This window comes from Hoplias malabaricus, chromosome 16 (assembly GCF_029633855.1).
Source record: "Hoplias malabaricus isolate fHopMal1 chromosome 16, fHopMal1.hap1, whole genome shotgun sequence".
In the NCBI taxonomy this organism is placed as follows: Eukaryota; Metazoa; Chordata; class Actinopteri; order Characiformes; family Erythrinidae; genus Hoplias; species Hoplias malabaricus.
This window is the reverse complement of record NC_089815.1, coordinates 26,267,613-26,280,112: the sequence shown is the minus strand read 5'-3', so window position 1 is coordinate 26,280,112 and position 12,500 is coordinate 26,267,613. Positions and strand designations below refer to the sequence as shown.

Genomic DNA, 12,500 nt, shown 5'->3' with positions numbered 1-12,500 from the left:
ACTGACTAAATTTAGAAATTTGACCTTACTGGTCAATACGAATGTATTAATCACTATCTCTTATTCAATCTCAGACAGCCACTCTGCCCTTAGATCCTCCAGCAGTCCAACATTGTTGAGTCTGTCTGAAGGATTCAGGTTGACAAGGTGTGTCTGTGGGGGGTGTATGTGGATGTAATACAAACTGACGACCGCCTCAGGCACACACACTGAGAAACCGTCTCCTTACATACTGGCCTTAACACCATGGTGTGTGTGTAAGTGTGTGCATGTCCATAGACTAAAGTAAATGGTATTTCTGACTTCTCCACTGGAGCAGTGCAAACTTTAAGGGGTCAAGCCACACATGTGAGAGATGGAAAATTGTATGCAATACATTTTTTCAAATAGCATTCTAAGCCCTGAACCTCAGTGGACGATATGATAACATAAAATATATCGAACAACTATACGTTTCATTAAAAAGAGATGATATTAAAACCTGTTTAAAATGACTTTTTAGAGAATGCAAAATCTGGATAAAGTCATTGTTCTCTTTGTTTTCATTTGTAATGTGGCACAATTGGAGCATTGTGTGTGTTGACATTGTCCACCTCAGGAAAATTAATTGTCATGTGTCACGTACTTTAAATGTAAAGCTAATGTACTTGTGCATGTGTTTGTTCCAGTGGTTCAACTCAGTACATTAAACATTAAAGTATTTGTTTTAAGGGCTCACCAACACACATTCACTTCTATCTTCAAATATACAAACCTAAGGTGCCTGTAGTTACCTGCATTACCTTTCCTTGACCTCAGGGGCGGCGGTGTCATGTGTTTCTGAGTGACTGTGTGTGTTTGAGCTCGTACGTGACCCTGTGTTCAGGTTGCACAAACGAGTCGCCTGTAATTACATCACCTCAACGCGGCAGATTCAGTAGCATGCGGCTAACGTGTCAAATGGGCATCCCGTTATAGCCTCTGATATATCAAGAATACACCAAGAGGGATAAGCACTTCATAAGAATACAAAAAATGAGAGGCCTCATAGACTATAAATAATTCAAGTACTGTAAGATCTTATGAAGACAAACAAGAACAAGCTTTTGGAAATGGTGGAATTATGTAAAGACATGTTGGTCCGGCTGTGTGTGTGGTAAATGAGCCAAGATTAGATTCTTCTCAAAATGGAATTCTTCCTCAGGACTCAGCGTTGCTGACGTCAGCAGTTGTACAAGTTTCTTATACTTTCCCGACGTCTTTTGTGTTCCTATGTTTATTTTAATCTCTGTCAAAACATAACAGCAGTGTACTGGATGAACTGAATATGCACTATGACAGAATGAGTGGTGAGCAATTCATATTTTCTTATTTTAGTGAATTTATATATAAGAATGTTCATTCATTCTCTGTAACCCTTATCCAGTTCAGGGTCGCGGTGGGTCCAGAGCCTACCTGGAATCCAATCATTGGGCGCAAGGTGGGAATGCACCCTGGAGGGGGCGCCAGTCCTTCACAGGGCAATACAGACACACACACACATTCACACCTACAGACACTTTTGAGTTGCCGATCCACCTACCTACGTGTGTTTTTGAACTGTGGGAGGAAACCGGAGCACCCGGAGGAAACCCATGCAGACACAGGGAGAACACACCACACTCCTCACAGACAGTCACCCGGAGGAAACCCACGCAGACACAGGGAGAACACACCACAATCCTCAGAGACAGTCACCCAGAGGAAACCCACGAAGACACAGGGAGAACACACCACAATCCTCACAGACAGTCACCCGGAGGAAACCCACACAGACACAGAGAGAACACACCACACTCCTCACAGACAGTCACCCGGAGGAAACCCACGCAGACACAGGGAGAACACACCACACTCCTCACAGACAGTCACCCGGAGCGGGACTCGATCCCACAACCTCCAAGCCCCTGGAGCTGTGTGACTGCGACACTACCTGCTGCGCCACCATGCTGCCCCTGTATAAGGATGTATTTCAGAATAAAATATCATTTTCTTTACCTTCCAACTCCTCCTTTTCAAAGTTGGTGTTGAGCATGGAGCGAGTGCCTCCTCTGTCCAATACCGCCTCCTCATCGTTCCTCTGCACAAAATCATACACATCGATTAAATATTAAAAGTAAACTACACAAACAGACAGAAAAACTATAAACACAGAGCAGAGACAGAAACAGACACAATACACAATTATACTTTAATGTGAGTCACATACAAATCAACTAATGGAAGTAGCTTGTAACTCACTCACATTTAGGATCTGCACAAGTGCTCAGCATCAAAGACACAGTGTGAATTGTTTAAACCTAAACTCTCAATTCATTACGTTTATACCAACATCACCACAAAACACTAATATTTGGACATAACACAAAGCCTAGCCTACTTCTGCAAACAAAAGAGTTAGATGGTGTACACCTCAACTGCAACTAGATCCTCCTTTCTGCCAGAGACGAACCTGTCTGAAACCTCTTTCAGGCACTGTCTGAAATATAAAGTCCTATTGTGTTATTGTGCAAACAATGGTCCATTTGATGCTTTGTGAAACAAGTACCTGGTCAGATTACAATCAGAATAATCAGCTTTAAAAAGTTATCTTCCTTCTTCCTACTTCCTACAACTAACCTACGTCATGCCATTTCGAAGCGATATATCAAATGATTGTGAACTTTATTGTGAAGATTGTATTATCTTCTGAATGTAGCCTTTTTATTTGTCTGTAATACTGAATGAGAGGAATATTACATTACGTATGTCATTCTTATTTCCAACAACACAAAACTGCAGAAATATGTCTGTCAACTTCGTCATGGTCAGTGACAGAGAATCACTATTCCATACTTTCATTCATTATTTGTAAGCGCTTATCCAATTCAGGGTCGCGGTGGGTCCAGAGTCTACCTGGAATCATTGGACGCAAGGCGGGAATACACCCTGGAGGGGGCGCCAGTCCTTCACAGGGCAACACAGACACATTCACTCACACCTACGGACACTTTTGAGTCGCCAATCCACCTACCAACCTGTGTTTTTGGACTGTGGGAGGAAACCAGAGCACCCGGAGGAAACCCACGCAGACACAGAGAGAACACACCACACTCCTCACAGACAGTCACCCGGAGGAAACCCACGCAGACACAGAGAGAACACACCACACTCCTCACAGACAGTCACCCGGAGGAAACCCACGCAGACACAGAGAGAACACACCACACTCCTCACAGACAGTCACCCGGAGGAAACCCATGCAGACACAGGGAGAACACCACACTCCTCACAGACAGTCACCCGGAGGAAACCCATGCAGACACAGGGAGAACACCACACTCCTCACAGACAGTCACCCGGAGCGGGAAACGAACCCACAGCCTCCAGGTCCCTGGAGCTGTGTGACTGTGACACTACCTGCTGCGCCGCTGCGCCACCGAGCTGCCCACTATTCCATACTGAGTTTTGGAATTAGGCATCACAGGGACTTGTATGATAAGGACACCCCCCGACACCATCAGAACCACCACATACACACACTCAGACACACACAAACACACAAGAAAATGGTCTTCTGTCCTCCATTTCCTTTTAATAAAAAGGCCCTTTAAAGTATGTTTGTTTTTTATTTTTGTACACCATTTAAAAACAGCTGCTTACATTATGTGAAGATTTAATGACAAACAGGTCTACAGAATTTTCGAAAAGCAATGTTCCTTCTCAAATAAAGTTGCCATTTTGAAGATATGAGGTTTCTTATGACGGTGATGACATACAAGCCTAGATTTGATAGCCCTTAAGTTTTACATATAATGTATGTAAACTATCTATCACGATAAACACGATATATCACATTTCAAACACACACACACACACACACTCACACACACACATGGCCTTAATCTCGCGTTATGTGCTGCTGTCTTTTTTTTCTGGCTAGATAATCTGAAAAGTCATCTGCAGTGTGACAGTGCAACCGTGAGAGACGAGCCCACTCAGTGATCCCTGACTTTCCCCTCCTGGAGCTGAGAGGAGACATCCCAAAATAAGCATCAGCCTCCATGAGGCTAACGTTTCCAGACGGTCTCTATGGCAACAAGTGTGGCCTATTGCAAGTTGTCCCTAGAACACAAATGACATTGTTCCTTACAAGGAACTGCATTCCAGTCTGACAGCTACTGTTACTTCTGCATCACACCGTCTAAACCATTAAGATAAGGATTAGCGAGGTGTGAGTTAACAAAGAAACAAAGACAGACAAAGCAGGAAAGCCTTGAATGCAGTTTTCTGATTGCTGTTGATCACGAAACATCGATGGTCCACATTTTGAACAGCTTTATGTCTAGGTCACATTAATAATGTGGTTTCAGTGTCTGAAATGCACCGCTGGCACATGTCCAGTTTTTGGACAAACATCAATACACCGCAACTAATTATACTCTCACTACCAGGCATAAATAGTACAGCCAATGATGCTAAGAAATGTCACATATTTCTACATCTGCAAGTTCAAACACTGCATCTGCCCCTCAACAAAAATTAATTAAATGTTCTTCCAAAAACATGGATCACTGCCTCTTTCCCAGTAAGCACCAATTCACTGGCCCGTGGCGAGTTTGCCCTGAACAGGCTTTGAACAGTTCTTTTAGATGAGATGTTTAGATGCTATAATCTGAATCCTATAATCCAAAGAGGGATTAAGGTCCAATGGCATGAAACATCTCATTTATACATTGTGTTTCATTCAGGCCTTTCTCTTCTCTCAGGAAGAGAGTTAAGTGGATGATAAAAAGACTAGGATATTTGAATCTGAATATATTTTCATGATAATGATAAGACAATCAGACAATGATGAGAGGATAATGGTTTGATGTACAGGGGTTAGACAATGAACCTGAAACACCTGTCATTGTAGTGTGGGAGGTGTCATGGCTAAATTGGAGCAGCCTGGTGGCCAATCTTCATTAACTGCACACTGCACCATTAAGACCATGTGCATCCAATGGTTCAAACATTGTGTCCTGAAGGCGGTGCCGTGTATCAGGACGACAATGCACCAATACACACAGCAAGACTGGTGAAAGATTGGTTTGATGAACATGAAAGTGAAGTTGAACATCTCCCATGGCCTGCACAGTCACCAGATCTAAATATTATTGAGCCACTTTGGGGTGTTTTGGAGGAGCGAGTCAGGAAACGTTTTCCTCCACCAGCATCACGTAGAGACCTGGCCACTATCCTGCAAGAAGAATGGCTTCAAATCCCTCTGACCACTGTGCAGGACTTGTGTATGTCATTCCCAAGACGAACTGACGCTGTATCGGCCGCAAAAGGAGGCCCTACACCGTACTAATAAACTATTATGGTCTAAAACCAGGTGTTTCACTTTCATTGTCCAACCCCTGTATATCCTATGAATAATGGGTTGCTGGGATGCATATATGAGGCCATTAAGGACATGAATTAGAGGGTACCTTGATTATCTCCTATATGTAAAGGCAAATGCTTCAAGAACTGTTTACCTGGTGATCTAACAAGTGCTTTCATGGTTTTATTTTATCCAGATCCATTTAAGGGTCACTTTGAAATATGTTTTTTACATGACTCTGTGCAACATTTCTCACAAGAGATTCAGTTGGTTTAAAAGCAGCTTTTCAGAAGTCCCTCCTCCGGTCTGTCCCTGGTCTGTTTGTAAAATTGCTACGAAAATAGACCAAGCTCATAACCAGAGCGTCACTGTAATAATATTTGTGCTCCATTTCGGGAGCTTCCCTCAGCACTTGTAGCTGGAAATGAAATTCACTGACAAACAGATTAAAACGGGGCATTCTCGGGTAGTGTGTCAAGTGTGTGAATCCACATGTGTGTGTGTGTGTGATTGAGGCGGAGGGTTGCTTGAGCTGTCATGTCTGTGTCACAGCCGTAAACGAGAATCCTGGATTGCCATGGAAACTCAGCCCCTGAGACCCCTGGGAAATTCTTTCTAGTCTGTGTGTGACATCATCAAACGGAGACCTAATCTTTTATTCCATCTCGCTGGCAGAGGAGAGTTGAAGGACATGGTTAAAGCTGTAGGGGGCTAAACCGCACACCTGCTCTAATACATAAACAATACGGAAATAAAATGCTGAGCTGGTTTTACTGTTAAGAATAGTGACACCTGTTCATAATCAGTGCATTAATAACCCTATAATTATCTCCCCAGGTCACATTCAGTCATGGACACAGTTACATATGCCCTTGCTTAATCAGAGGTTAGAATATTATTAAGCAGCTTCCTGCCTGCAGCTGTAGTGTGACATTATATGTGAAAAGACAAGCCCTGTCATCTCAGCTGTCCCTCTCTTATATGTGTACATGTATTTTCAGGAACATACATCATTTAAAGTGCCCTCTTTCCACATCTTTTCCATTCCTTATTTCTGTGTTTCTATTTTTACACGCCTGGAGAATCACATTTCGAAATGTAATGAGGACCGGTTCATGAACCTACGAAATGTCATAAATGGACCTCAAGGGAAACATGTAATACAATGTAATACAATAAAAGTCCCTGTTTCCTTGGTATAACCCCATTTTTAAGTTCTCTTTTCCCATAACCATCTTTCTCCCATTCTTCCTTCATTCCTTCTGTTCTACAGTCTTCTCCTTGTCCTTCCCAGGCTGCACTGCACAATGTCATGTGACCAGGACCCCGTAGGGTCGAATTATGATGGAGGGCTCACACAAGCGAGCGCACATTCATCGGCCTGCACGCACACACACACACACACACACGGACTCATTACCCTTGAAGGCTCATACACTCAGGGTCGTTGCTGCATATGGTGGGGGGGGGGTGTATACTAGTTTCCTTGCCACAGATCCTTCTTGCAGGTTTAATATTTGCATTAATGTCAGTGTAACTTCAGCAAAAAGTAAAACCACTGGCCAGTAGTGGGTCATTTTACAGACTGTATACAACACACAGGACCAGTGTGTGTATCCATGCTGAAACAGCTATGCTTTTCATTGCTCACTTCTAACATTTAATATGCACGTGACCTTGTCCTGCTCTTATTTCTGCATAAAAATACACCCATCTTAAAGCCCTATTTACCGAGATCTCTTTCTCTGTCTCCCTTACATACACACTGCATATAAACATCAATCTTGAAGGGGCTTAAAAGGAACAATCCTTATTTAATCTGTCACTGTCGTGTTTTTAATCCATTTTAGAGGCCCATTTGTAGGGAAAGTAAAGAAATTGCTGTATAATCCTTCTCTTTTACGCTTTAAGTGGCCTGATCAAAGCAGTCCCTGAAGGGAATGATGATGGTCAAACTTATTTTTAGTGATAGGATGGTTTTCTCAGAATAGTTCAGTGGTCCTCTTATAGATCATCAAGAATTCAAAGGAAGAGCCTATGTACAGAGGGAGCACTTGTGTTTAACAATCATTGCATTGTGTCATCGCTTTTATCACAGTCCTCAGAATCTGAAGAACCAGCTACAACGTGTACAGCAATACTTAATGAAAAAGGACATAAAAACATAATAAAATTCATCAATTCCTGGGGGTCCTACACCACTGTAGAGAAAAACTGACTAGCCTTTCCTCCAACTTCCCACTGCTGAGCTGTTTATTCTCATCTCTACCCTTGTTTTTTTCTGCAAAAGTGAATTAAACAATCAATCAACTATCAATGGGAAATCCTGAAGTGAGATGAGCTGATACTAGAATACTAGGCATATACAATATATACTTATTAAATCTAATGTATACAGCTAAATAAAACCCAAGTACTTATTTACACACACTGAACCTTTGGTGTGTCGTAATGTGTGTTTAATTAACTTTCCTCCTGAATGTGAACAGACCTCACTAGACATTAGCCTGAAGAATGAGGGACCCTAGTGGCGTTCCCCATTCCTCAACAAGACTTACAGCCTAACATTCATTGTAGTGTAGGTGTCTCTGAAAAAGTGCAGCATTACATTCTTTCAAATTCCTATGTGTATCTAAGGAGACCTCAGCCAGTGAATCACATCGGAAAACAAGAAGAGAGCAAGGAGTAAAAACAGTATAAACAGTACTTACTAAATTAATAATAATAATACTTTAATAATAAGACAAGCACTGGCACCTCCTGGACAAATTCACAAACAAGTCCAGTTTAGCTTCATGTGGTTAAAACCCACGTCATCTCCAGCATCCCAGAAAATCTTTCCTTAAATAACAGCAGCTCAATGGCTTAAATGTAATTGACAGTACTGTATATTCGTTTTCATTGCCTACACTTGTGTGCCGGTAGCTGTAGACTACACAACGCCACTCTCGGGCCTGTCATTTGTTTGGCATACAGTTTGGTTTTGAACACTTGCAGATACAACCTCTGAATGAGTTCACATTCAGAACTAAGTAAGCACTGATTACAGAAGCTTAGTGCAAACAGCAATCGGCAAAATACAGTCCGGCAGCCAGAGATTTATGCAACGTTATGACATCATCAAAACAAACCTCAACCAGGATCTGGGACAGTAATGGACGACAAACTGCTCCAAAACAAAACACGTCTCAAAAACAAGATAAGAGCAAGGTCTACGTGGAAATTTACATTACTACTGTCGTATCAAATCCTCATTACTTCATTTTGTACACAAACCCGTAATCACCAGCTGTCTATTATGGTCTGTGAGCAGTTTATTTCACAGGAACTATTGGAAATAAAATTTAATTTACAGTGTGTATTGAAATGAGTTTTTTCGGTAGTCTGACAATGCTGTTATTTTGTTATGAATGTGAAAACACGCTTTGTAAATCACATTTATTGATGGTTGAGAGATGTTAGCAGACGTTTACATAGTGTCACTCTGAAAAGGCAATCGATTCTGTAACAAGACCAACAGTTATCTGCCACACTCATACAGGCAACACCAGTTCCTACTCATTTTCTCTACTAGGCAACATAGATTGTTCCACAGTTTTCCAGGGCAACACACGCCTTGTGACCTATTTTTCCACACAGCAGAATTCTCAGCAGATTTACTGCATGTGAAACAGTAGCGTGTACGAGGGAGATCATTTCCATATGTGAAGAATAGCTTGTGTTTAGGACCGAACGCCAATTCTGGAATATAGGATGCGATCAGGAAGACCTCATTTACACAGCACGTGACAGAGCGCAGCTCGGGTCAAAGTCCACAATCTCATGTTCTGTTTTCCCATCATACATCTGTCCAGGAGCTTCTCGTGTGCGCCAGTGTGTGAGAATGCTTGTGTGTGTGTGTAAACGTGTGACTGTTTTGTGCTTATGAACCGCGTGAGCATGCAGTAGCTTCAGCCAAGAGAAGCAAGGGGAGATTATCAGGGATGGAGGGGGTGGAATCCACGCCGTGCGATTGGCAGAGGGCTGTGGGTCTGATCCCTACAGATGGTCATGGTTACCATGGCGATGGCAGGATCAGCATCAGTATCCTTGCAGAGAGCTGATGGTAGTATGTTCCGCCGGTGTTTTCATTCCAATGACATATTGACAATACATTTATAAACGCATATTTAACGTCATGTTACACAGTAGCAGTAACAGTAAGAGCATCTCCTCCTCCTTTGACCTTGTAAGATCAGCGAAGTCTTCTCACAACGCTCATAGCTCATTACAGTATCCAGCTTATTCTCTCTGTTCATCTCCCTCTACACACTCCCAACCTCCCCCTACACACAAAACCTCAGGGCTGTGATCTGCTCTCTTTTGTCCTCCCGTAAAGTAGGATCAGTGTGAAATGCTCTATTTTCCTCAGCCTCTGAGGGCTCAAAATGAGCACCTCGTCTGTCAGTCACCTCTCCGCCTTCTCTCACCCCAGCACAGAGCAAGACAGAGAGAGAGAAAGAGAAGGAAGAAAGAGAGGGCAGGAGGAGAGAAGCAGAGAGTGACACAGTAAAGAACAGAGAGCGATGTGGAAGGGAGGAGAGCGATGTGAAAGAGCTGGAGGCAGAAACAAACAGTGGGAGAGGGAGGGAAGGAAGAGAAGATAAAATGATGCTCTTTGTTCCGTTTCCTTAGCTGTTGCAAACAATACAACCTGTGCTAAAGCTTGAATTGATATACAGAGCCTGAGAGAGTATACCATAACATAATTAGTTGAGAATCTAATGTCCATTGACAAAACAGAAAACACCCAAGGACACAACAGCTAGCTCTAACTGGCTGTAGAAAGCTCTGCTGAAGTCTCAATCCTACCTGGCAGTTAAAGCTGCTGTGATCAGAGACTCGGCACTGCATGCTGTTTCCTTGAAGAGGAGGTGGATGAGGCTTCGGAGCTCCAGGCAGAGCTCTGCACTCCTCAGAGGACCTGAGCCTTAAATCAAGGCAAAGCTTTCACCGTGGCGATCCAGTCTGACTGAGCGCACCAGCCACGCAGCCTGTGTGTTTTTGATACTCCACAGTCCACCAATTGGAGGAGAGATTACAGCGTCGACATCACTGGCTGCGTGGACTGCTGTCTAAGCTCATGCTCTGTGTGTGTGTGTGTGTGAGAGAGCTCTGTCAGTGTATGTACACACCATAAAGCACTGTGTATATTTGTGTGAGAAGAGTCTCTAGCCTGATCCGTGTCTGAACTGACTCTGTGCTCCCTCCTCTCTCTGTCCTAGCTAAAGCCTTCCAATGTCTCAGCATCCTCATTAAAGAGAATGATGCATTCTGGGAGATGTAGTACTAGACCTGTGCCAGTAAGACTGACCTGTTATTTGGGTAGCTTAGTGGAAAACAAGCACAGTGCTTGGCCTAATGCCTTATTCTCCCAAGCTATTGTGCAGTTTGTATTGTCGTTGTAGTCTGACGAATACGAGCTGAGACATGTCTTTACTCATGCTTTTTTCTCCCGGGAGCCTGTGTTGTATATTCTGATATCATGGACTGAAGATGTCCTAAAATGTCCACAGTAACTAGGCATTTTCAACAGATATCTGCCTCGGTGTTTGTAGTTTAAACCCTTTTACCTTTCAACATTCAGAAGCTGTTAGCAAGGTCCTATCTGCTTCAAAAAGTGATGTCTAAGTCTAAGAGAGAGAACAAGACAAGAGAGCAAAGCCTCCCCACAGGTCTCAGATCAGCACGAACACAAGAGCAGCTTCCCTCCCCCTATGTGTCCATCTGTTCAAACTGGCCCTAGTCCAGCTCTACCACTGACCAACATCACAACCTCTTCATCATATCACACTCACAAGTAGGGCCTGAGCGTTTTCTCTTTAGTCAGTGACGTCAGGATAAATGTCTAGGTGCTAACGATTCTGATTACAAGTGATTTATGTACACTCTCATGTACATAACCAATCACTCTTTCGGACTCAATCAAGAACCTAAGGCATATCTCTTTCTCCCTTAAATGTTTAACTACAATATATTACACAGGTTTCATTTGTTTACACATCAATTAAGATCCACATTATGCTCTCGCTGTCTCCTCTTCTCCGTCCCTCTGTCTGGTACATCTTGTTCTTAGAAGAAGCACTCAGACACAGATTTATGATTACAGCAGGAGACGAGTTTACATTATCTGTCTCCTCTAGTATCCGTGCAAAAACCATTGACCTCTTAGAAATGACACGACTCAAGCGCAGTCACGGCACATGAATGTGATTCTCTGGACTCAATCAGACAAACCAGGGCTTTCCCTCATGCACGCTCACATTTACTTTTACATTCATAATGTTTAGCAGACGTGCTTATCCAGAGCGACTTACAAAAGTGACACTCAGCATGCACCATGCAGGACATGGATGTGGTCAGTAGTAAGACTCACCCCTTCACTGCTCACAGGGCTCTGAACCTGCACAAGACAGAGACAGCAAACACAGTGGAAATAAGCACCTCTGAAATTAATTGTTTTTGTTTGTGTGACAAGCAAATTAGGAATCAAATAATCTACCATTTTGTTTAAGAGTCTGTTCAGAAATCTGGTGGCACGGTGGTGCAGCAGGTAGTGTCGCAGTCACACAGCTCTAGGGACTTGGAGATTGTGGGTTTGATTCCCGCTCCGGGTGACTGTCTGTGAGGAGTGTGGTGTGTTCTCCCTGTAGCTGCGTGGGTTTCCTCCGGGTGACTGTCTGTGAGGAGTGTGGTGTGTTCTCTCTGTGTCTGCGTGGGTTTCCTCCGGGTGATTGTCTGTGAGGAGTGTGGTGTGTTCTCCTTGTGTCTGCATGGGTTTCCTCCGGGTGATTGTCTGTGAGGAGTGTGGTGTGTTCTCCCTGTGTCTGCGTGGGTTTCCTCCGGGTGACTGTCTGTGAGGAGTGTGGTGTGTTCTCCCTGTGTCTGCGTGGGTTTACTCCAGGTGACTGTCTGTGAGGAGTGTGATGTGTTCTCCCTGTGTCTGCGTGGGTTTCCTCCGGGTGACTGTCTGTGAGAAGTGTGTTGTGTTTTTCCCTGTGTCTGCGTGGGTTTCCCTCTGGTGACTGTCTGTGAGGAGTGTGGTGTGTTCTCTCAGTGTCTGCGTGGGTTTCCTCCGGGTGACTGTCTGTGA

The 12,500-nt window shown here is 43.5% G+C and overlaps 1 protein-coding gene across 4 annotated transcripts in view; it reads right to left on the bottom strand.

Moving 5' to 3' along the window:
* Window positions 1-12,500, bottom strand: part of slc4a10a (solute carrier family 4 member 10a) — a 34,785-nt gene that overhangs the window by 17,870 nt on the left and 4,415 nt on the right. For 2 of the 4 annotated variants that reach the window (XM_066648114.1, XM_066648111.1), the window contains exons 2-3: window positions 11,784-11,810; window positions 2,017-2,098 (exon numbers count right to left, since the gene is read on the bottom strand). In XM_066648114.1, the coding sequence (XP_066504211.1) occupies window positions 2,017-2,098; window positions 11,784-11,810 (109 nt within the window). Of the gene's footprint in view, window positions 1-2,016; window positions 2,099-10,219; window positions 10,362-11,783; window positions 11,811-12,500 lie in introns of those variants that run through there. The other 2 variants (XM_066648113.1, XM_066648112.1) reach the window with 2 other exon arrangements.